Source organism: Lagopus muta, chromosome 2, assembly GCF_023343835.1.
Source record: "Lagopus muta isolate bLagMut1 chromosome 2, bLagMut1 primary, whole genome shotgun sequence".
NCBI lineage: Eukaryota > Metazoa > Chordata > Aves > Galliformes > Phasianidae > Lagopus > Lagopus muta.
In genome coordinates this window covers 29,339,903-29,365,381 of record NC_064434.1, presented here as the reverse complement: position 1 = coordinate 29,365,381, position 25,479 = coordinate 29,339,903, and the positions used below count along the sequence as shown (strand labels likewise).

The 25,479-nt window shown below is 38.7% G+C and overlaps 1 protein-coding gene across 3 annotated transcripts in view; it reads right to left on the bottom strand.

Moving 5' to 3' along the window:
• KCNQ5 (potassium voltage-gated channel subfamily Q member 5) overlaps positions 1-25,479 on the bottom strand; it is a 259,328-nt gene that overhangs the window by 37,048 nt on the left and 196,801 nt on the right. For all 3 annotated transcript variants that reach the window (XM_048938247.1, XM_048938248.1, XM_048938249.1), the window contains exons 4-7: positions 12,999-13,174; positions 12,457-12,582; positions 4,936-5,046; positions 3,158-3,253 (exon numbers count right to left, since the gene is read on the bottom strand). In XM_048938247.1, the coding sequence (XP_048794204.1) occupies positions 3,158-3,253; positions 4,936-5,046; positions 12,457-12,582; positions 12,999-13,174 (509 nt within the window). The remainder of the gene's footprint in view (positions 1-3,157; positions 3,254-4,935; positions 5,047-12,456; positions 12,583-12,998; positions 13,175-25,479) is intronic.

Genomic DNA, 25,479 nt, shown 5'->3' with positions numbered 1-25,479 from the left:
TAAAACTATAAATTAATCGATTTCAAATGTGAGCAACCAAAGCTTAGCACTGAAAATGTATTCAACACTTAGATTTATAACTGCATGTGGATAGTAAGATAGATCCTCATCTCTGCAAACTGGTACAGCTTTCCTGATGTCAGCACAGCTATATTAATTTGTACTAGCTGAGTATCTGTGCTTCCTGTATAATGTCAAGCATTAAATGTCATCCAGATACTCTTGTATAGAGTTTAATACCCTGTGTCTTCCTGCACATCTCCCGCAGATGCATCTAGCCTTCATCTACAGATGAAGAGCCTGTCGTTTACTTGGTAAGTTGTTCCAATTGGCTGATCATACACATTGTCAAAAATCTCTGCATTATTCTTAATTTGAAACTTTTTGGTTTGGCTTAAAGCCAGATAAATTTGTTATGTTTCTATCTAATAGATTATATGGTCCTGTAGTTTCCAGCACTTCCTCCCTGGATTTACATGCTTCAATAATATTCACACTGCATGCTTCTTATAAGCTAAACAAATAGAGAAAAGTATGTCCATATTGTACATTATACTTGATTGTTACAATAGCTTAGCTATCTTGCAAACAGGTCTGAGCTCTAGTAGACAGAGTATCTGCAACTGATGAGTTATCAGAGGCTAAATAACTCACCAGAAAACAGACATTATCCTGATAAACTAGAGTAGTGATTCACAAGGTAGCTCATCGTCAATATCCATAATAAACAATAAAAAAAAACCAACAGGCCATGTTACAGTAGATGATATACTGTTGAGATCCACCCTGAAATTCTAAACATGACATTTTCTCCATTATTTGGACTCTTTTCCAACCCCCCCTACCATTCCACCACCTTTTTTTCCTTATTTTCTACAGTTTTCCAACCTCATTTACAAACTGTGGTTGTTGATTTGATATGCAGCATGTTAGTACTGTTAGCATCATTACACATGGTGGTAATGTCAGTTTAATACGTTTCTTCTTCCTTATGTAACTGTAATAAACTTTGACAAAATAACATACTGGGAACTTGTATGAAGCTCTCCACCCTTCTTCCCTACTCTTTCTCCTCTGTGTTTCTCACGCTTGGACAAGTACTTCCCAGAGTTGCTAATATTAGGACAGAGTCCTCTAGTTATACACTGAGTGCATTGTTTCTGGATCAATAGTTTTGTACTTGGTATACTAAGCCATTTGGTTGGAACAATTCCAGCCTGATTATACTCAGATTCATTGTCATGTGCCTGCCCTCATCTTCACTATTCCGCCATACACTGGCAAATTGCTACATTGGCAAATATCACCATCAGTAATTTTATATTAATTTCCAGATGACTAAAAATGCTGAACATGAAAATGAACATGAAAATGCTGAACAGCCTTCACTTCTTAGATCCCACCACAATTATCTTCCTTTTACAGTGATTTTGTCCACTGTATCTTCCTGAGATCAGCTGGCTGCCTACTCTTAATCTGTTAAGTACACCATCTTTTAAATATTTTGATTGGATTTTCACACAACAGTAAGAAGAGGTACATCCAAAGCCTAAATCCATTATATCTATCCTCTGTCAATCAAACTTTAATCTCATGGGAGCAGTTTACAATACATGTTTTAGAAAATATCCCAGACTCTCATACTACAATACTGTAGACACAAAATGAGTGGATTTAGCTTTATTAACCACTACAATAATTGATGAAAGCTCCCAAAATAATGCCTCCTACTTATTTCCATGGAAACCACAACAGATACAGACAGCACAAATCCACTATTTGATAGAGAAAATTTTCAGGTACAAAACACTATTTTTCAACATAGTCACCACCACTAGCTATGCATTTTTGCCAGTGGTGAACAAGAGCCTGCAGGCCACACTCACAAAAATCTACATGGCTTTCTAGAACATGGCTTGTCTTTCACATCATTCTTGCCACTGCTGAAATACACCACCCATCGCTTCACTGTGCTCACATCCACTGTTTGTCTCTATAAATGTTCAGAAAACATCAAAAATATCAATAAGTGCAGTTTTTTCCACATGGAGGAATTCAATTCCACATTTGCTTAATATGCACTTCCATGTCAGACATCATGACTGCTCTTCTGCTGTCACCCATTGCATGGTGACAAAATGTAATAGAATATTGTAGGAAAGGTTGAACCTCTACTGCTATATCACCAACATCTGCCTCTGATGACACAGGCCAACACAATAAAATAGGAGGCATTACTTTTGGAGCAGCCCTCATAAATGTTTGTAAGATCCCCTCTCAGACTCTTCTGAAGAACAGCCTCAGGACTCTCAGCTTTTCCTCTTAAGGGAGATGCTCCAGGTCTCTCTAATCATTTTCCTAGCTCTCCGCTGGACTTCCTCTAGATGTACCCTGTCTCTCTTGAACTGGGGAGACCAGAACTGAACACAGTGCTCCAGATGTGGCCACACCAGGACAGAGTAAAGGAGAAAATCACCTTCCTCAATGCACTGGCTACGCTCTTTTAAATGCACCTGAGGATACCATTGGCCTTCTTGATCACAAAAGCACACTGCTGGTCAATCTCTAGTTCACCAGTCACCCTGATTCTTCTCTGAAGAGCTCTTTTGTAGCAGGTCAGCCCCTTAATCTGTACTGGTGCATACAGTGACACATGCTTTAAAAAAAAAAAAATTTGCAAATCATTGACTGGCATCATGATGTCAGTATTGGAGCTGAAACCGCTTACAAAAATTTCAGAAGTTTGGGAATTTCTAGTTCCTACTTCTTGAGCTTTTGAAGTGATTAATATTGAAATCAGTCTTTTAGACAGGACTCTTCATTTTTACCCAGCACATCGCTCTTTGGAATACTCTTAACCCCGTATTCATGAAAAGCAGCTTAATATTGGCAAAGGTGCTGCTCTGTCAGTTGGGCTGTCCAGGGATCACTTCTAATTCATCAGCTACAGAAATGCAATCAATTCAGTTTCTTTAGCATGGATGAACAACTCACCAACTACATATGGAAATTCTATACACATGAAGAAATGTATTTCATGAAATCAATCTGTGTTAAACGTTATTTCCACAAAACTTTCCAAACTGAAATTGTAAAACTTGCTCCAATATGTACTTTAAATCATCTACTGCTATCTTCTTACTGGTTTCATATTTACCTGAATTAGACTGGCAGCTGGATTCCTTCTTTTCTCAAAGTGTTTCTGGCGATGCTGTTCCTGCACTTTTAATGCAAATCCTGAGCCAAGGATGCCCTGCAATTCAATGCAATATTTATGAGTAGGTATTTTTTTCCTACAAATACACACAATCAGCTACATAGTTTAGATCTGGAATAATCATATGTACTTCATTTATGACTGCACAAGGCAGTATGAGGCTCAACAAAGAGCCCATACATATTTAGACTGGAGACTCTTTATGAGATAACATCTGTGGTAGTATCAATAACTGCTCACCCCAGCCATTGCCTGAGTTTATATTATACTATATTTCTGCAACTCTAAAGGCCACACACACACAGACACACACACATACATACATCTATAGAGTCAGGCAGGAACTTTCAGAGGAAAGTAAGCCATGAATAATGAAATGACCAGCTGACAGGTACACCAGACATATGTAAATAACAAAGGTCATTTCTGCAGTGCTTATTATAATTTTTGATATGTTAAAAAAATGCCTTACTTAAGAGATTAAGACCATTTTTTCTCACTAATTCTCATCTAAATAATCTCCACTGTTCGTTGTAGAGGATATATAAAAAAGCTGACAATGAATCTTCTCCCTTTCGATTTTTTACTTTTTTTTAAGTAAGATATATATGATTACTGCTAGACAGACTAAAAGACCAAGAATGTTTCCGTCCTTGGCTTGGAAGGAGTACAACATTTCTTCTGGACATGCCTGCTTTACAAGGAAGAACATTTCCACTTGATTCTTAGCCAGGATAAATAAAAAATACTAGAAATGCATGAAAGATTCACACATACATTTTACAAACAGAAAAGTACTTGTGAGGAAAATCAGTTTCTGTGTATAGATATGACACAAGGAACAACAGTTCTGGCATCTCTGATATGTAATGTTATTCATCTTCTACATGTTCTTTTGCTAAGACTAAATTTCTTGCTAGTGATTACTAGGTAACAAAGATAATTAATTACAGTAGTTGTCATTAAATGTCAAAGATTCACAAACAGGCAATGTAATATAATTATAATTATTATGCATTATAATGTCACAGGTACCGAAATACTCTCTTTGCATAAAATAAAAAGTAAATGTAATACATTAGATGACTTGATGCTGTTGGCAAATGCTGACTTTTAATCCTGTTTATATTGTTGAAAACAAATGTATTATTATAACGTACATATTTTATAATGACCTGTAGATAATGAATCCAAGCATTAAAATGTTGATGGAGTATATAATATATATGGAATATAAAAAGATTCAAATGTCACTTCTGGTTTTCTGCTTATTTAATATTAATTTAAAAGAGAAAGGAAATCCAGTCTTTCACAATTGCACTACACTCAGAAACATGAAAATTATCTCACTTTTCCTTTAATAGAAACTAAGAAATACATATCAACTGATTTTTTTTTAACTCTCAAGGAAAAGCAGTAATATATGACTCAAAATTCATAAAAAAAGAAAGGAATTTCAATCTTACACAGCAGTATGCTACCTAATTTAGGGTTATATCCCAGTTTGTCCCAGCAAAAAACTTCCAAAACTCACATAATGACAGCAACATCAAACCTTTTATTTGGGTGCTAGAAGCTCACCAGTATTGTCGCAGAGTAAAAAGTCTTAAACAGTTGTTCTTCATTTAGAAAGTTTCCTTCAGCTTTTTGTATCCTAAGAGCAGTACGAGCTACGGAAGTTTCTATGATCATTTTACAGTTTTTTTAAGCATACTCACAGCAGGTAGTGCAAAGAAAGAAATGCCAAGCAGAGCAAATCCTGCAGAAAGCAACCTTCCAAGCCAAGTAAGAGGAGTTTTGTCTCCATAGCCAATGGTTGTCAATGTGATCTAAAAAAAAACCCAAAAGAATGATCAAAGATTACCAGAAGTCCCTCAGAGGTTAGTCTGAGATTATATATAACTGCCTGAAACAGTTTTTTTCCACTATATAACTCAAGACATGTGAAACATATACAGATATTTCTAAAAGGTAAACACACAAAAGTAATATGAATACATTATTCTATGAAAACTCAATACTGTTTATGACTGAATAAAACAAATAAATAATAAACATGAGAAAAATACCTCAATAAGCAATAAATAAATAATAGATCAGAAGGTCTGGGATTTCACAGCTGAAGCAAATGATGGGAAATGATATAAATTGGGCAGATAAAAGTGTCCTTTTGAGTGGATGTACAGATGTTGTACCTATTTTCAGCAGGACTGTACATATTTCACAACTACATAAATGTAAATTATACAGACAACATATTGGAGAAATACAATAGAACTAAAAGGAAACTGGAGTTCAAAGACAGAATATTCAAATACCAGGAGTGATTAGCTGTTGCTTTTTCTACAAGCCCATCAGTACAATTCAGGCTTGGTCATTTTCTGAAACAAACAAAAAATGCTAATCTAAGGATGGAAGGAACCGTAGGAAGGTCCTCATCCTTTCCCCTTCCCTCTGACAGGCTCAGACAGATCTATGTGAGTCCTCACACAAAGACAAAAGACACTGTAGAGCTCCAAGTTGTCCAGCAACCCTAGGTTGTTGGATAGTGTTAGCTCAGACCTGTGTGAGAAGAGGTCAAGCAGAAATAACAGTGCATCTGTAATTCCTTCATGAGGACTCTGGAGGACTCTGGAGATATTCAAGACCTGCCTGGATGCCTACCTGTGCTACCTGGTGTAGGGAACCTGCTTTGGCGGGGGGGTTGGACTCGATGATCTCAGGAGGTCCCTTCCAACCCCTACAATTCTGTGATTCTGTGACAGTGCAATGATAGGCACATCAAACAGATGTTTCAAAACCTGTGGTGTGGAGGTCAGCAACCTTGCCATTTAGCACCACGACAGGATGGCACAGACTGCTGCATGTGCAAATCACAGACTGCAGGCTGTGTACATGTACAGCTGGGGCTGCTGGGATACTGGTATGTGGCTGTGCTCTACAAAACATATCTCTAAGGCAAAATAAGGCGAAAGTTCTGGCTTCACGCCTACGTGTGCCTGTGCCTGGGATCCTCCCCAGTCTAAAGAAATGCCCTCCAGACTACTCCTGGCCTGGGAAGTGTGCCAGGACCTAACTAGGGAACCAGACTGGCAGGACCGATAGGCCTACGTACTGCTTGGTGCAGCAGCCAAAAGCAAGACAGTCAAGTAGAGGATTTCTGAGGCCGGGTGGAAGACTGCAGGGACTGTGCTCAGGCAACAGCACACAATGTTAAAGGACAAAGATAGACAACGACCGGCTGAGTGCCAAGGATTCCAGAGCCTGTTATTAATGGCGAACATGTGCACAGAGAATTATTTTACATAGTGTACCAAATGTGGGCAAGTTCAGGCTTAGCGAATATTCTGGCAGTAATGAATTCTTCAGGAAAATGCCTTCTAGAGACAATATTTTGCTTCCAGCTTCCTCAAAGTTCATTCCTATGAAAGACAGCCAAGCAATTCTATTTAATGTAGGGGTCACCACAGGACAAAAGAAGGAAAGTCTTTTGGAAGTAATTAGATTTCAACTATTTAAGGCTCCTTAGATAGTAAACAGTGCCTTTAATTGCTCCCATTGTTGGGAACAAACTGCGGATGTAATTTCCCTCAGAAAGCCATAGTGACTAAAAGGCAGTGAGCTGAAATATCTCTGCAGCTGAAATTTCAAGTGGTTATCAAGTCTCAAGGTAGTAATGCTAGCCTGGAGGGACACATAGCTTTCCATCCTTGGGTGCTTATTAGGTCTTGCTTCTCTTCACTTTTCTGCCCTCTCTGCCTGCATCCCCCTTTCCCAGCTTTCCAACCCAGGAAAGCAGAATTACCCATATTCTTCTGTGGTTTGTTTTGGTGAGTTGGCTCAGCTCACAGAGACATCTAACAAGCACCAGAGTCTGCACAAGGCAGGCAAAGAAAGCCTGCCTTTACTGAGACTGAGTGATAACAAAGAAGATGAGAATGCAATCCCTTTTCTTTCCAGCAGAAGTGAGATGTTGCAGCCATGATCTTGAACTTGCAGAGGAGCTTGGTTTGGTTTTATTCTGCTTAGCAAGGGTATTCCCAACTCAGCATTAGAGAGCAAGTGCCTCTAAATCCATTTTATCTATCCTCTGTCAATCAAACTTTAATCTCAGGGGAGCAGTTTAGAATATATGTCTGAAGCTATTGAGACTCAGAGAATAATGAAGCACTTGAGCAAATGAATCCTTTGAATAGAAGTTCCTCAAAATTCATTTCCAGACCAATCATCATGAAGCACTTTGCAGCTCTGGAATGAGCCCAGTTACTTGGCTTCTACCCAGCTCCCTATCTCTTCTAGATGCAGGAAAGTAGGGAGATCTCTCCTACCTGGGCTGACAAGAAGGAAAACAGACCTCAGTGCCTTTGCATATTAATGATATTGTCACCTAGCATCTTCTGAAACTGTTAAAAGATGAACCTTTGCGATTTGATACTTGAGAGCTACACAAAACCAGGAACAGTCCTACAGAATGTATCTACGGGATTTCTCCAAAGAAAAGAGTGCAATCATTTTAAAGCCTTTTTTCCCATTCTTTTAGGTCATGAAGATGTCTATGCATATCAGTGGCTTGTTGCTCATTTTGGGGTCTTTTATCTCAGGATGGTCTTTATACTGATACACGGATATCAGAGCCATACCATGTATTCATTTGACACCAAACAAATTGATTTTATATTCCTCTGATCACACAACTAAGAAAATATTTTCCCAGATATCCACATGATCCAGTTCAAAAATAAACCTCATCATCTTTGTTAGTACTGCAAGCAAATAAATGAACATAAGGCTCTGAATGGCATAATCTTGGGGTAACATTTATTGAGTGCGGTGTGGAAAACTACTGGATGTGAGACCACAGTAACATGAGAAATGATGAGATGTGACTCATAAGAAAGCTGCTGACAAAAGTTACAGCTGGTACTATGAGGGAATGTTGGATCTCATGGGGAGTTAAGGGAGAAATGACCTTAAGTTCAAAGATAACTAGAGGAGAATACCGGGGATCTTCAGAAGAATTCAAGTCTTGCAAAGACAACAATACCTAAGTTACTACAGCATTAATATTGTACAAGACCAAGAGTGACTAGAACACAGTATCAAAAAAATACAAAACCTGAGTATGGGTGTAACAAGCCTATGAAAGTAAATAGGGATGAGTTGTTGATCTGGGAGGAGGCTGGTGCTGAGAGAGGAACGTGATGAAAAAGGATCAAGAAACAATAAAAGGGAAACCAAAGTATGGGGATACCTGCTGAACAGCCCTGTGTCTGTTTGCTTACCACAGCCTATACAGGGGAAAATAAACCAAACATTTTAGTTTCTTTGTTAGGATTCATTTCTCCTAGCTTGAAACACAAAATGTTTAGGTGTTTTCACATGATCTAGTCACTTAGACTTGCATAATGGAAAGGAAGATTTCTTGAGCATGTAACTCAACATATCCTAAAATGCAGGATTGGACAGATAAAGCAAGAAACATAGATAGTCTCAAAAAACACTGTGACAGAACTTGTATTATATCTCATTGCTAGAACTAACAAATGTGCTAATAATAGGTGAGGCAATACAATAATGAACGAGCTTATATAACCTAGGTGCCTTCAATCAGATGAGATAAGACCCAGAGGGCTTCCCTCTTCCCTAATATTTTTTCTGACATAATTTTATGTTCTGATAGCAGTACTTACCTTTTGAATCTTTACCTGACATCAATTAACCGAAAAAAATTTAGTTTGCTCAGACTATCATCACATTAAATTTGAAAAACACCATCAATATTGACTCATTTGAGCTAGTAACTGTGACAGTATTATTCATTTAAGTTGTTTTGTTCACCTACAGGTCACTGTGGAGTGCCAGAGCCATTCTGTATCCAACTGTAACTGTAACTACTGGATACTAGTAGAAAATAATATTTTATTAAAAGAAACTGTTAAATGTGTAGGAGAGACTGAAATTCCAATTGCATCACATTTGCAGGTAAAAGTAAACAAAATGCTGCTATGAACATGATCAGTTCTAGCTACCGCTAACACTTCTCAGAAAATCATGTAAGGTTTGATTTTGAAAGATCCACAATTCTTTTTTACAGACTTTTTCCCATACAGTTCCCATACAGTTTACTTTTTTTTTTTTTTTTTTTCTGTTAAACCATTTCTAGTAAATTCTGAGCTTGAACTCTTCATACAGTGCACACTTAAGGCTATGTTGAGCAGCACCATGGGGACTCCAACCATAAGAATATTCGCAGTAGAAACATTAGCACGATGCTTACACTGCACGTGGTGCAGTACAATGTGCAACTACGGAGCAGTATTCAGATGCAAATGAGTATGCCATATCCTGTCTTTTGTCTCAGTGCAAAGCTATGGGCTTTAAAAATGAAATTCATGAAATGACCTTCGCATGGTACAACCCTCAAATAATTGGAATTAATGCTAATTGCCACATGCTGGGTCTGGACCGGGAGAGGAGTGTAAGTGCTTCTAAAAGCTTGAAATTTAAAAAGACAATTTGTGCCTGACTTCCACGTGATCTTTTCTTTCTTCTGCCATCACAGAATTCAATCCTGAATTTGGTGGTTTAAGTAAGAACAACTTTCGCAAATAAACAAATCAATGGGACTAAGCATTGATTTCCCCTAGAATGCCACAGAATCTGACCTTTTCAAAATCTGCATGTGGGTTACTCTGGCAGTAAAAACAACTCGTGACTAAGAAGCACGTTATGCATTCCCCACATGCTGTTTTACATATTATACAAAAAATACTATTATTAAAATGGAAAAGATAACAGGTAAAGGAGAACACAGATTTTTCAGTAATGTTGTGCACTTAAGTACATTAAAAAATTAAATGTATTTCATGTCACACCCTGGGGGAAACAAGGAAAGGTATAGAAATATATAATACAGATTGTTTTCAGATTTTTTATTATAATTTGCTGTTTTACCTGCTGATGTCAAGAAAAGATTCCTATTTTCTCAGTTGCACTACTTATCTGACCTATGAGTCATACATTCTAGCTTCATAGTATACAAAATATTTTAAGCACCACTTCATACAATGATTACTTCTTAGCAGGGTTTTTCCTTAAAAAAATAACAGTCAGCAGGTAGTGGAAAAGTGCAAATTCTAAAACAAAGATCATACTCCTGCTGTTAGAGGTGCTCAGGAGGAAAGATGTGGATCTGACATGAGCCTCAGTTGGATACTGGAGTTGAGGGTTTGCTGAGTCTTTCCCATTCCTTGTGGGTCTGTGTCCCCTCACCAGTGCCTGCTGGCAGACGGGTGCAATCCTGTGCTAAGCCCCAAGTCTCTGCCTACCCAGGGCTAAGTCACACAAAGCTTTGCAGACATATAGGAGTTGTTTCCTGGGAAACTGAGTGGCTGGAAACAGACGTTCTCAGACCCATGCGACACAACATCCCACCTGCATGACCTACAGAGAGCTTCTTGCAGGACTCGCTGCCAAACAAAAAAGGAAAATTATGCTTGCAGACTACTGGAGACTGGGTACCCAAAGGGAAGGTCACTGGCATCCCAAGCCAGAAGCTTCGGAAAGCCGTAAGCCAAATCTGATGAACCTCAGCTTTTGGAGGAAGTGAACCTCCTTCTGCTTGGGATGAATTGTTTCAGTTACAGACAGAACTCATGAAATAAACAGTTATGGTGAGACTGAGGGCAAAACCTGCTTTGATGGCTTTAGACAGTGTGAATCTTATTTGCATTCACAATACAGAGTAGAAGCGTGTATGCTATTAGAGATTTTGCCTTGACACTCTTAAACAAGTTTCAGGGAAAATATTTCTGTCCTTTTGTAGATGTGCAAATAAGAGCCATTAGGTCTGGCTTTTCCTACCTCCCCAGTTTTGTGCACGAGTTCAACAGTACTAGAGAAGATATGTAACAAATGATTATTCCTAGGATGAACAAATTTCAAACACAGAGGCTAGTTATACTAATAGGAAATGACCCTGACCTTGGCTCAGAATGTAAATGAAACTTATTAAAAATACTTCTCAAAGATTTGGAAATTTTGGAAAAAGTTTTTGAATAGCTCTGAGTCTGCAAATACTACTGAATCCAAACAGAGTCCAAACAGAAATCTTCATTTCTGCATCTCTCTGATCAGAAAAGGTGGCAAAGGCTGCTTCAGCTCTCATCCTTATCCCAGGAAAACTAATGAGTGCTCTTGGTTATGTCAGCATTAATGATCTCACTGAGGCATCATTTCTTTATCGAGACACTATCAGAGCTCATGGTGTTTGTTCTACTGAAACAGAAGGACAAAAAAAAAACAATAATCCCAAAACATCCAAACCCTTCCACATTTTTTTTTACTGCTTGGCAACAGCTCTGCAATAGGCTTTGCTGGGGCAAGTATTCTAGCTGCTGTTCAAGTAACTCCCACATAGTACAGAGGTCTAGCTCATTACAGAGCATATTTAAAAAAAAAAAAAAAAGAAAGCAAAAAAAAGCAAAAAAAAAGCTTTACATTGGGCCATAAAGGAATAAATCAACTACTTAGACACCTAGGTCGTCATTACCTCATTGTTCATTTAAAGCCTGGTTTATTAAAACATATAAGCATTCATATAATCCTCCTACTTTTGGAAAAGCAGTCAGGCATGTACTTACATCCCACAGGTTTCAACAAAGTAATTGATTTGATAGTTAAGCAAGACCTTAAACGCTCAACTAAATCAGGGCTTTTACACCTGTAAAAAACACTGCTGAACCAGAATAAGAATATTTATTCTTGCCTTTTTGTCCTCAAGGCACAGGGAAGGAAAAAGAACTTCATTCTAAGGGCAGTGAAAAAACACTTCCTTTCACTGCAAAGCTGATGTAAGAATTTTATTCCCACTTCCCTGACACTTCCTGCTCTGCAGCTTATAGATCTCATTTGGATCAAAGCAGGTCTTTGTGGGACATTACTACAAAATGTATTAATGAAAAGATCTGGCTTAAAAAGTAAAATGCTTTGTTCTCTTGGAGGTTCAGAGACCTGATTTGCAGCAGAAACTCATAAAAAGCTGTTCTGTAGGATGGAGTAAAATGAACTATGGATGTACAAATGAATAGCTGGATTAGGTGTAGGGAGACTCTGGGACCAGCTTTCTGCCAGTGGAAACAATTCACAGAACATCTCACTAAGTTAAAATCAACAGCAGGTGCAATCCAAAGCGCCCTAGCATACTCACGAAGCAGTGCATATTTTTTTTGTGTACTTACTGTGCCCCACCAGAGAGCATCTGCATATGTGGAGAACTGATTATTTGCATCTTTTTCCACCAGATAAACCAGGAAAGATGAAAAGATGAGTACTAAAAATCCTATGTACCAGGCTGTGATTAATTCCTAGATAAAACAAAGCAGAGATCAATATCCATTGAATGATTGAACAGAACGGCACTTTAAAAAAGACACAGTGAAAATATCTATATACTTTTTTTGGCATTTGAGTAGTTAAAAGTCAAATGCTTCCCTGCTGATGCAAATTTTCTTTAAAAATGGACCAAATCTACTCCTTTGATGCACTAGGAACTTCACTAGTGTATGCAGAATTAGAGCAGCACATCAAATCCAACATTTTCAACACATTCAAAAACCTTTCAGTATTTAATATGGCCTCACATAACTGCATCAATGCTCAATACAACTGATGTCATTTCAAGAAATTCTAGATATTCTGCTCAAAATTGGTTAGTATTTATTTCCTTGGATTCTTGCTGAATCCAGTGAAGACCTCAAAACCAGCACTTATGATTACATACCTTGCTATGTGCATAAACTACTGAACCTAATAATTTCCAAGTGCCTCCTCTTCGGTCCATGCGCACCATACGAAGGATCTGTAGGAAACGAAGACTTCTCAGTGCTGATGTTGCAAAAATGTTACCCTGAGTTTTTGCAGAAACAACTGCTATTGAAGCGATGAGAACAATGATGTCTGAAAGAAATACATTATAGAAAACATTAATGTCCATGTACCAATCAATAACATGTATTGTTCATGAGCTGACTGGGGACAAAAGAGAGACTACAGGTGGAAATCCAAAGCAGAGAATTCTGTTTGAGACAGGATGTGAAGTGAGGGCTGGAGGCAGAGTATGCCCTGAGAGATTTCTAGGGTGAAAACTCATGGCAGTCATTTTGAAAACATATGAATAAGAGGAGCAGATTTGAAGAATCCTCATGTTTGATCTTTGAAGACTGGCGTAGCACCTGAACAAATTAGTAGATGGTCTTGAATGTTTTCCCCTTTCACATAGCAACTTTCCTGTTGAAAAGCCAGAAAAGGAAAGAAAAAAAGAAAGAAGAAAAAAATAGAGCTGCCTCAGTGATGAGAATCCAGTGGAATCAGACTTATTGGTTTCCTGTGAGTACAAACACTGTTCAGTCATATAGTTTCCGGACCCAACTCCTCTGATGTACCATTTCCTGGAAAGGAAAAAATATAGTGCTGGGCACTCAGAAGTATTCTTATAGTTGGCAGCTTGGCAAGATGTTTTTTGCAGCCTAGCAAGTGTTAGGATTTATTTCTTCAGGTCACAGATTCAAACAGTGAGAGCGAGTTTGTTCTGCATGAACTAATCAGCCAGCTGCCCTTTGAGCCAGAACAGCATTTAAAGGGAGATGAGAAGATAACAGTGAAGGCACATGGATACTGTGAGAAGGAATAATGTTCTTTTGTGATTATTGGGGCAGACATACTGGTATGCAGAGAGTGGAAAAGGACAGAGAAAACAGTTACTTCACCACCTCATCATTAATTTTCTGACCTTTAAAAGCTTAAAGTCTTTTTTTTTTTTAACAAAGTACATGGCTTAAATCTTAAGATTTTGTGCTGTTTGCTTGTATGCTAATATGCAAGAATAAACTAAAACCATATTCACAGATGAGAACTTCATGCTAACATGAGTTTTACTTCTTTTGTGTTAAGTATAATACTCACCTTGTGCCAAGATGGCTTTGCCATCTTACCGTTCTATTAAGGGTACAGACACTTTTGTCATTCAAGGACATTTCTGTAGAATTGCACAAATCCTTGCCACAAACCAATAAAAGTTTACATGAGCTCAAAACCAACTGGATAATCTCATATGAGAAAACAATCCAGGTCAAATAAACACCTAGACCCTACTTCTGTCTCAGGAAATCTCGAAGTATTAGGCACTACAGGCTGAGAAATATTACTGCATGCTTGTCTTCCTTATGTGATCTTCCCTAACCACCCACTGCTGACTAGTGTCGCTGTTAGACAAGTACACAAGCCTGGATTGACCTTCTGCTTGTCTTCTGCTCTGACATTTTGGCTTCTACATAGATGGATCATATTTGGCTACCATATAGTTGGCTACTGTAAAACTAAATTTGCTTTTAGACGTAAATCTAACAAGTTTAGAGAGCCAGAAATAGATATAATATCCTGGGGTGTCTCTGCACCGTGCAGAGCTCAAGAGCATAGTAATCAGATGCAGAAGGACTGGGTAAGAATTCAGAAACAGGATAATCGATCGGGAAAAGTTAAAGATGTCAACAATCCTAATGTGGACCATAAAAAGAAGTGCAGTAGGATTCAGTTCCATACTGACATTTAAAGTCTTAAGTTGTGAATCAGGTGTCTATACCCCATGCAGCACAAGGCAATCACGTCAGCTAACTGTGGTGTGCTAACCCTTAAGAAGGCTCCTGCTGACTGCTCAGCTGACTTGTGCTCAGGGCTTGGCACAAAAAGAGTATTGTTTCATCTGCCTGAATTTATTTGTCCAGTGCCATCCGAGATGCCCTAAGGTATCTGAGACATCCACTAGGTCCAGTAGATATGCCCTCAGTCTTGGGAAGCCTGTGCCCTTCTGGAGAAGTAGCTAGAGAGCAGGGAACATCATGTAACAGAGGACACCTCTATTTATCCCACTGAACTAAGCCCTAGATCTTGTCCAACTGGAAGTATGGATGTGCAGCACATACAAGCAATCTTCTATATTTAGGAGTGTTTATCTGGATCTGAGGCTCATGTAGGGTGGGCAAAAAAGCTGTGAGCAATATGGACTGTGTTGAAGAAGGAGTATCTCTGGTTACTAGAAGAACATCACATTTAGCTTGGCTTGATCCACACTGCTCTCCACTATGTAATAGCCATTTCTAATTAGTGGGGGAAGTTATCAACAAATCAGATATTATCAAAAAACAGTGTGCACTCCAGAAAAAACAGTCTTAGAACTTGGAAAATATCATCCAAATATTAGGAATTATGTTTTTGGTCCAGAAATGATTTATGTGCTTTTGGAGAGTTTTGGTTTCCCTCAGCTGCTTTCAATGTGATTTTTTTTTTTTTTTTAAAAGCAAATGCTTTGTCCCTTCACTTATTCTTTCCCATACCAGGAATTCTGGCAGCTTTTGTTATAACAGTGCAAAAAATTCAGATTAATTCACTGCTCCCAGCTCTGCACAGCATCTGTTGGGAACACTCTGTCCTTCTGCCCCACTGAAGGTCTCTGGTCCCTTCTGACCATGTGAGATGAAGAAGCCAACAGCAGCATAGCTCATTCTCCCTCTCTTTAGTATTGGTCCAAAGGAATTACCAACTCACATAGACCTTTCAAGATGGAGAGCAGAGAGGAAGAGAGGCAAAGTGGTGAGGAAGGCACGAGGGAGTGGGTGAGAAGAAAATGCTTGGACACATGCTTAAAAACAGTTGGAGGGAAGAGAGTCTTCCCAGTCTACTGGTGTTTCTTTCACACCTTTCTCATTTTCTTCACCTCTTCACAATACACTCCTCCTCCAAAAAACCTCCTCAGGCTGGGAAGGAAAGAGTGTGTCCATTTCCAAAGGCAGCCTTCCCTGGCTCTGTTTCCTCAGAGGCAGGCAAGCAGATTATTTCAGTGTAGTGTCCCTTGCTAGGAACAGGTGTAAGATAAATCAAAATAAACCTCTCCTGGAATGAAAACAGAGTCCAAACAAAAAGTTGCAAAAGTTTAAAGTCACTTCTGAATACGTTAAAATTGCTTTCTTATCTAAGTACACCTGTACTGGAAAATTTAAAGTTGAATATGATTCTTTCCCGATGACATTTTTATCCAGCATAGCTCAAGTGTCATTTCCTCTGGCTTATGGGTAAAATCTCCATGGTATTTCTATATTTTAAGAAGGCTTTAAGAAAATTCTATCAATATTTTCCTCTTATTTTTTAGGGACAAAACTGGAAAATCAGGAACTAAAAAAAAAAAGCCAGAAAGTGAATTATGGGCAAAATCTTAATTTTATAGAATAGAAGTATTTTGATTAACTGAACTGGGACTAAAGATTCACCCTATCTTGCTGTAAAGCCCCAGGAAACATTGGAATGTGAATGAATACATGAGTAAATATATGAATAAATATAGTTCCAAACATCCCTGTCATGACTTACTAGAAGACAGATGTTCTTTCCTGAAGCACACTTATTTCTTTGATTTATTTCAAGCTAATATTTTGGGATCTTTCAAAATTTTAAGCATCTCCTCAGCTATGAGGTAGATTTTATTCAATATTTAGAGATATCTCTTAAATAACTATCTTTGCAGACAGCATCCTTCCTCATTAACTCCAGTCTGAGATTCTGGATCTTCCTGGCAACTTTTGCAGTGTTCAGTTTTGAACACTTGATTTCAAATTAAGTTTCATGCAAAGTATTCTTTCATTTCAGACCTTTCAAACAGTACTGCTCAAAATTCCCAAGATTACATAGAAGCTTTGTTAATAGTGACTTGGTAAAAGTCACTATGTTAACACCTGATGGGCCCAGAAAAAAGAAAACTGATGAACCTAGAATGATGCATACAACATATTACATTTTTATATTGTCCAATCTCATTAAAATAGTGACATTAAGTAAAGAGGAGTGACCAAAGCCCAGTAATGTAAGAACATGAAATTCAGCAGTAGCTCATGGAGGATGCACCAATCTGAGCTCCTCACTTCACAAAGGAAGTACTTCCTGTGGTCATGGACTGACCGAGAGACTCCTAATTATAAAAAGAGGCCTCACAAATAATCATAATGGGTTATTTTATTTGTCATGGCTTTTCCTATACAATTTCCCTACTATGAGCTTATTGCATGCTTTAAAATTTTACAGTACCAGTTAAAAAATTTGATGGGAACAGATAAAAGGGTGAGCATGGAAACCTTACTAAAACATCCCAAAGCCTTAATATGGCTTGAGAGCAGCCCTGAGGAGAAGGATTTGGAGTGTTGGTTAATGAAAGATTTAACATGAGCTGGCAGTGTGCACTTGCAGCTCAGAAGGCCAACTGTATCCTGGGTTGCATTAAGAGAAATGTGACCAGCAGATCGAGGGAGGTGATTCTGCCCCTCTACTCTGCTCTCGTGAGACCACACCTGGAGTACCGCATTCAGTTCTGGGGCCTCCAGTTCAAGAAGGACATGGAGCTATTGGAGCAGGAGGGCCATGAAGGTGATTAGAGGGCTGGAGCACCTCCCCTCCAAGGAAAAGCTGAGAGACTGGGGGCTTTTCAGCCTGGCGAAGAGAAGGCTCTAGGGAGACCCTATAACAGCCTTCCAGTACCTCAAGGGGACCTACAGGGAAGCTGGGTAGGAACATTTTACAAGTGCATGTGGTGACAGGACAAAGGGAAATGGTTTTAAACTGGAAGAGGGTTTCCTCTTCAGGGAAGAGAATTAGATTAGATATTAGGAAGAAATTCTTTACTGTGAGGGTGATGAGACACTGGAACAGGTTACCCAGTGAGGCTGTGAATGCCCCCTCCCTGGAGGCACTCAAGGCCAAGCTGGATGGGGTGTTGAGCAACCTGCCCATAGTAGGGGGGGGGGACAGAACTAGATAATCTTTAAGGTCCCTTCCAACCCAAACTAATCTGCATTATATGATTCATATACCATCAGGACAATCTCTAAAGTTACAGGAATGAGATTAGGACGGTGTTAGGAAATCATAGAAGTATAGAATCACTTGAGTTGGAAGGGACCTTTAAAGGTCATTCAGTCCAACTCCCCTGCAATTAACATGGAAAATGTAATTAATGAGCATTCCTCACCTACTCATAGCTCATATACACACTCAAACTACTACACAAACCTGCAATTTCTCCTTTTTCTTGCATCTTCTTCAAAGTATAATGTAATAAAAAGATAGTGTCAGCTTTTTCTGCACTTAATACTTTGTCTGCATTTACTACTAATGGGTTGGAATGTCCTTTCCTTCTAAATAAATATACCAATTTGAGCCAATACAGATTAAATGGACACTGCAATATTTTTTCACTGTCTTTATCAGAATAGAAAATGAACAGCTTTTAGTCATTTCAGAATCATCACTGTATCTCCAAAAAATATTTGCTACAAATTTGCAGAAAATGCCACAAGTTTGCACTAGTTAAGAATATGCAGAAACTGCAATGGTTGTCAATTACTGTGTCTGTTCCCACTACAGAACAGAGATGCACTGACCTAGGACAGGAGTAGGACATACCTGCCTCTAAAAACGCAGGGACAAGTAGAATATCTGAAAAATGTGGTTTATGTAGCCTTCAGCTTTATTAACAGACAGAGGAAATTCAGTGGCAACTGCGTATAATATTTAGGCTACACTTAGGATGTCCTTCTAAGGTTTACTTTCTTGGTTGAGAGTTACTATTTATGAGCTAGAGAGGTCTCTTGTAGTGGTCATTTCTCATCAGTAATTCTCAGGACAATAAATCACCCTAAATTTCGAAGTTACTCATGATAACAAAGTAATTTAATCCTGTGACGTAGCCACTGAGCTCTATAATCTACTAAGAGCATTAAGCATGTTCTGAAGTCAACTCCATATGGTGACAACGGTACAGGTTACACTCATATATGCATACTGCAGCACAGTAAGCAATTATTCCCACTTGCAAAGGGTTTAAAATATGTTTGAATCCAGATTTACGACAACACCCACATAGAAATAATTATTATAGAAATCACAGAAATATACCAATCCTTTCAAGTGCTTCATCATGCTTATAGCTATTATCAGAACTCCCTTCAAATTGTTTTCTGCAACAATCTCCACAGCTAGTTGGCTGGGGCCTGAGAGTATCATTTAACCAATGTAGAAACGTACTTTGAATTTTAATCGGACACTTTGGCACACGATGAACACAACACACATTCTGGAGCACTATATTCCAGCATGCCACACTACAGAAATATAACAAAAATATTTTCAATGGGATCTATCTCTATCAATTGGCTGCTTAAAGCAATTAAAATATAGCCTAATGATTTACACCTGCAGCAATACAGGAAAATAATGTGGGTTTTTTGTTTTTTGTTTTTTTCCAGATTCTTAAATTTATACAAACGCATCTACAGGAACAGCAGACTTTTTCAAAGCCAGTAACATATCCAGTCTTGGTGTACTTTGTGATCCTGTAGGTTTGCTTAAAAAAATAAGACATCCATAGAGTTTAAGGCAGGCTTCTGAATATGCCAAACAGAGGGGCATTCAGAGAGGAAAACAATTGTACCATTATTCATTGAGCACCTGTTGAGAAAGGTCACAGAATGGAAAAGGTTATCTCAACTGGCTACAAAAATGCTTTTAGCTTCAAACAAGGGATTAACCACTTCCCTCTACTGGTTCAAGAAGGCAAAGAACAAAATCCAGCATTAGAGCACGCAGCAATAGTTAATTTGTGAAGAGGCAAACTGCAGTGTTTTTGCCAGGTGGCAGTTCCTTTGCTTTGTGAATAGTCCCATTGCTACAAAATCAGAGGGATATTTCACATAGTTAAAGCAACAAAATCTGGCCTAATATGGGTTGAACTTCCAATGACCTCCTCTAAATATTAACCTCAGAAGTCAAGAATTTTCAATATTTTTATCTTAAAAAGATGCAAAATCTTTATTGAAAAATAATTTTAGGATTGAATTCAGAATTAAATCTCCAAATAGAGAGGAAATCGATAGCGAAATAAGAGAAATGATGGATGTTATCATATTTTTTTAATTGTCTCAATGGAAGGAACAGCACTATTTATTGATAAAGCCATGTTCATTTTGTATAAGATTGTCAAAATCTGCAAACTGCATTTTTGAAGACTATTCTGGAGACATTCAGTCTTCTTAAATTACCTGAATTCGCCCTCTGAAAAATGATACGATGTTGTTTTTAAGCCTATAAAAAATCATTTTGATGTCATCCATTGAATTATATCGCCTGAACATCTCTAGAGCAATTTGGGAGGGCAGGAAACTCCGTTCTGCACTTCCCACAAAAAACCTGAGTAGATTTGCAGAAACAAGATCTCAGCTTTGAAACAAACAAACAAACAAACAAACAAACAAATAAATGAAAAAGCTTAACCATCATCACTAACAACAACAACAACAACAACAAAAAACAAAAAAACAAGCAATACAAGACACTTTTGAGTTCTGAATACAGTAAAAATAATGGTGCTTAATATATTGAGTCCTGGCAGAATTTGCTTTCAGCAATGTCTGAATATAGGCTTTTCTTTTCTGGTCAGAGACCAGATCTCTCTGCTTGGATGCCAGACAGGTTATGATTAATCGTCACCTACTAGTAAAAATAATTGGCAGGATATCTTCAGGAAATTCTTGGGATAGATGATGCTGATTTTTGCAGATGTTGTTGTCACTCCAGCCAAAAGGTCTTTGGGTTTTCAAATATATGACAGTCTCTGGATGGAAACTGTCTTAATTGTCCTTGCTGGCAAAACATGTTGGTGATTTTGCATCCTGTTGTAATTGTTTTTCAAGATGTGAAACTACTTGGTATTTTTAGAAGCAAGAAAATGAAATAGGTTTGTCTACCAAGATCCTTTTCAGAGATAAACACAGATGAGTGTGAAAATTGATTTTTATTGCTTTAAAAAAACAGGAAGACAGGACTGCATGGCAACGGTACACAGAAAATTAAAAAGTTAGACAAACGTGCAATATTCTCTAGGCACTGAAGTGAAATTTAAGAAAAACAGAAGTAATAACTTTTACTCAACTGATCTTTTTCTTCTTCCAACAATGGCTACATTAGTCACCAGCTTCAACTCTAAGCAGTGCACTAAAGTTGATCTGTGCATACAAACTCAGGTTTTCTTACTCATCAGCTGAGCCTTACCCCAGAGCCAAGATCAAAAGAGACTAATCGTCTTGAACCTTTCTCTTCATCTTTATTTTTCATTTGCAATGTACTGGAATCATATGAGTAAGCAAATTATTTCAATGTGAAATGAAAGGGGCTTCCTGGAAATACGGACACTTCTTTGGAATACAAGTTAATTTAACAGAGCCAAAGTGTGTCTGTTTAGACAAGCAGCTCTCCAGTATGTAACCTTATATTTTGTGGCTGAAAGAAAATAGTAGGAATTGATATTACTTGTGATAAATTACATTAGAATTTACAACGCGTATAAAATAACACATGGTGTTATTTATATGATGTGAAAAATCTATATAATAATGAAATAATATAAATGAAGTGTAACAGTATAATACAAATAAGTAATATTTCATGCATTTTCAATGCCATGGAAAATAAGCACTCTTAACTGTTAATCTCAGGTGCAGTGCGGAGCCAGGAGTTGAACTTGATCCTTGTGGGTCACTTCCAACTCAGGATACTCTATGTATGATTCTATGATTTCAGGTTGTGGCCCAGGTTTCTATATATGCACCAACAGAAAATAAGAAGGGAAGTGGAATGCAGAAACACAAAACAAACCTGTTATAAAACTGCTGCTAAACATCTGAAAGCTGGCTCACCATTTGAAGTATTTCTTCATTCCATTCTAAATAAAAATGATTACCTTAAGATTTCTTGCTTTAACCACAGGAAACATGCACTGTTTCTACACCAGGGAGGAGACTATCCCAAGTTTTCTCTATATACAAATACCCCAAGCAGCACCAGTGAATCCCTTTCTTCACATGCATCTTAGTCTATCTTTGCTACACCTTGAGTAAAACCCTTTACCATATAATGTAGTCATATGTTACTCCCAAACAAAAGGAAATGAAATAGAAACAAATCCAAGTCACTCTTTAGCAAAGCTAACCAAATACAAATTTGGCATCTGTAGGTAAAAAAATTTCCGAAATATAAAAGAATATTTTCTAGAAGTCAGTACTGGATGTGATTATTTTTTGACAGAAATACAAAATATTCTTTCATAAAGATCCAGAATGAGGAAGATGGGTCAGATTTTTGTTTTAACATTTTAAATCAAGGTTTCTAATAAGAAACTAGCTTCATTCTCCAGCATGGATCAAGTGATATTATTCATTAAGATGCCCACAAGCTGAAAGTATACGCTCACTGCTACTGTGTAAAAGTAACACATTTTCAAGCCATTATGACAAATGTATAATAAATAATGTCATTTTATCTTCTGTTATAGAGAGCCAAAATACTTCTCAGTGGGTTAAGCATCACAGTAGCTCAATGAGTCCAGACAAGGACCACTAAGATGATCAGAGGGCACCTCTCTGTGAGGAAAGGCTGAGGGAACTGGGCTTGTTTAGCTTGGAGAAGAGGAAGCTCCAGAGAGACCTCATTGTGGCCTTCCAGTACTTGAAGGGATTGTAAAAACAGAAAGGGGAAGGACTGTTTATGGGGGTGGATAATGATTGGACAAGGGGGAATGGTTTTAAATTAAGATAGGGGAGATTTAGGTTAAAAATTAGGAAGAAGTTTTTCACACAGAGGGTGGTGACGCACTGCAACAGGTTGCCCAAGGAGGTTGTGGATGCCCCATCCCTGGAGGCATTAAAGGCCAGGCTGGATGTGGCTCTGGGCAGCCTGGTCTGGTGGCTGGCGACCCTGCTCATAGCAGGGGGGGGTTGAAACTACATGATCATTGTGGTCCTTTTCAACCCAGGCCATTCTGTGATTCTATGACTCTAAATACTGAAATTTAATTTTTTGATTCAGTCCAGATAGGAATAATGACATCAAATGTTCCCACATTTCTCCTTTGTAGAGTTACCAGTTAAGGTTCGTAACACTGTAGAGTGCACGCTCTTTCTGTGGACTGAATAAGTCCTCAGCAAACATCTTTATATTATTAACAGCTGGCTCAATAAATCTTAAGAAACCAAGGGCCTCCTGCAAGCTAAGATTAGCTTCAATTACCAGCCTTTCATGGATTTATACTTTATTAGCCTTCTCCAATAATTGATCCTAAAGTTATTGATATGCATCTGCCAAAAGGAAGAAAGCAACAATGATTCACCCTGAGCTTTATTTGCCTTTAAGACAGGACGACAGAAAGATATTTAAAATCCTATCTTTGGCGTTGTTCACCAGCACAGTTTGTATCCAACCAAGGACACAAACCACAAGTAACACATGCAGCTCCTTTCCATAAATCCTTACTTGCTCTGCCCAGTAACTGCTTCATGCCAGAGAAATTATGCTCTACAAACACTGGGAAAGCAGTGTTGGCTACTCTACTACGTCTCAGGCTTTCCCCTGCACGGTAGCAGACCTTCCTGAAAAGGGCTGCTGCTGCTGTGAAGGAAAAAACTGAAGAACTTCTGGAGGGAAAGAGCGGGACGGGTGGTGAGACACACGCCTGATAAATAACCACCTCATTAAGTCAGACTGTAAAAGATGGGCATAGTTACAAGCAGGAAAAACACAAAATAACTGCAGGCATGGCAAGACGTGCAGTGAGAAAGGACTAAATAATTCAGGAGCAGTTAGTCAGAAGACAAGTATGAGATGGCAGATAGAGGTATGCAAACTAGCAAAAGACAAGAAGGCCTGGTGGATGCCTCCTATTTACCCTTCCTTATAAAAATGAGATCAAAAGACAATTTATATCTGATAAGAATCAACAAAACATGCAATTAACCTGTAAAATTCATTGCCATAGGACATAAAAGAATAACGAGAGAAAATTAATTGGACTGGATGTTTCACCATGGACTACTGGAATTAGGTTTTCAAAAATTCCCATATAAGCGTGTGATTGAGCAACAAGTATGAACAACCTGCTTAGGGGATACTGGCAGCAGCTCACATGTAGAAAAAAAACAATCTGGGCTTCTGCCTTGCCCAGGCCAGCAGGAAGGCAGCGCTCTCTCTGCACACTGGGCTCTCACAACAAGGCAGGAAGAAATGTACAGGACCTACCCTTGCATGTTCCCAGGTTGCATCTAAAGCAAAGCCAGTGCAGCAATACAGGAGTGGAAAGGCCAAAAACCATGGGAACAGAAACTGAAGGTGAAAGTAGACAGACAAAAATTAATTTGGAACGGGTAAGGAAAATTAAGAGGTAAAGTTGCTGAAAACATCAGGGGAGATAAGTGTTCTCTGAGGAGGAGGAAAAGTCTAGGTAGAGAGAAAGGGATATAGGAATCTATTCTCCATTTTGCTGAGGGGGAAGCAGGAGATGCCCAGGACCTAGCTGAACTATCTAGTGCAGATGCTGAAGGTAGAAAGATGGCCCCTCTGTGTCACCTGGAAGGGATGTTTTTTCTGACCCTTCCAGAAGCATGCACCTCTCCCTTCTGACTGATCACAGCTTGCATTCCTAGCCTACACAGCCATCCTGCATGGCTGCACAGGCAGAGTGAATACCTCCAGGAACTCAGTTTCCATAAATACAGAATTTACTGCATTTTCCAGCCACTTTATCTCCAGGAACGAAGCTGTCTACACTGGTGGGTGGGAAGCCCATGAAGGACTATGGTGCTAGCAAGACTATTTTTGGAGAATACAAGTGCTGTAATCCTGAAGAGAAGCAGGAACGAGCACAGTACTAGCTCCAGCTTTCTCAAATTCCCCCATCTGGCTGGAAGGGGTTGCTGACTAGCTCAGGACTGTATCTGATGGTCTTTGCAACCTGCCACTTTGTTTGGGGTAAGTGCAATCCCTTGGGCACATCTGAAAAGAAGCAGTTCCCAGTGTGGGTCTCAGAAGCAGGATGAGATGACAGAGGTGGGCCTGGGTCATGTGGCCATTCTATCCCCATGGCTGCTCTCCGGGTGTCACAGACCCCAGGACAAGGTGGCACGAGTGGGCCACTATCCAGAGCTGCCTCTTTCTGTGGTGAGAACAGATGATTCTGCCAGGCAGTAATAAGCACTTGCACCGTTTTGGAACTGATGTGTTGAATTAACATAGGTCTAGTGGACACGTTCCCTAGATCTCCTGAGACAGCACTGTCATTTCCCAGTGGAAATGTAAAATCCTTACTTTGGAGAGTTTAAGCAAAATCTTAAAGGTAAAAA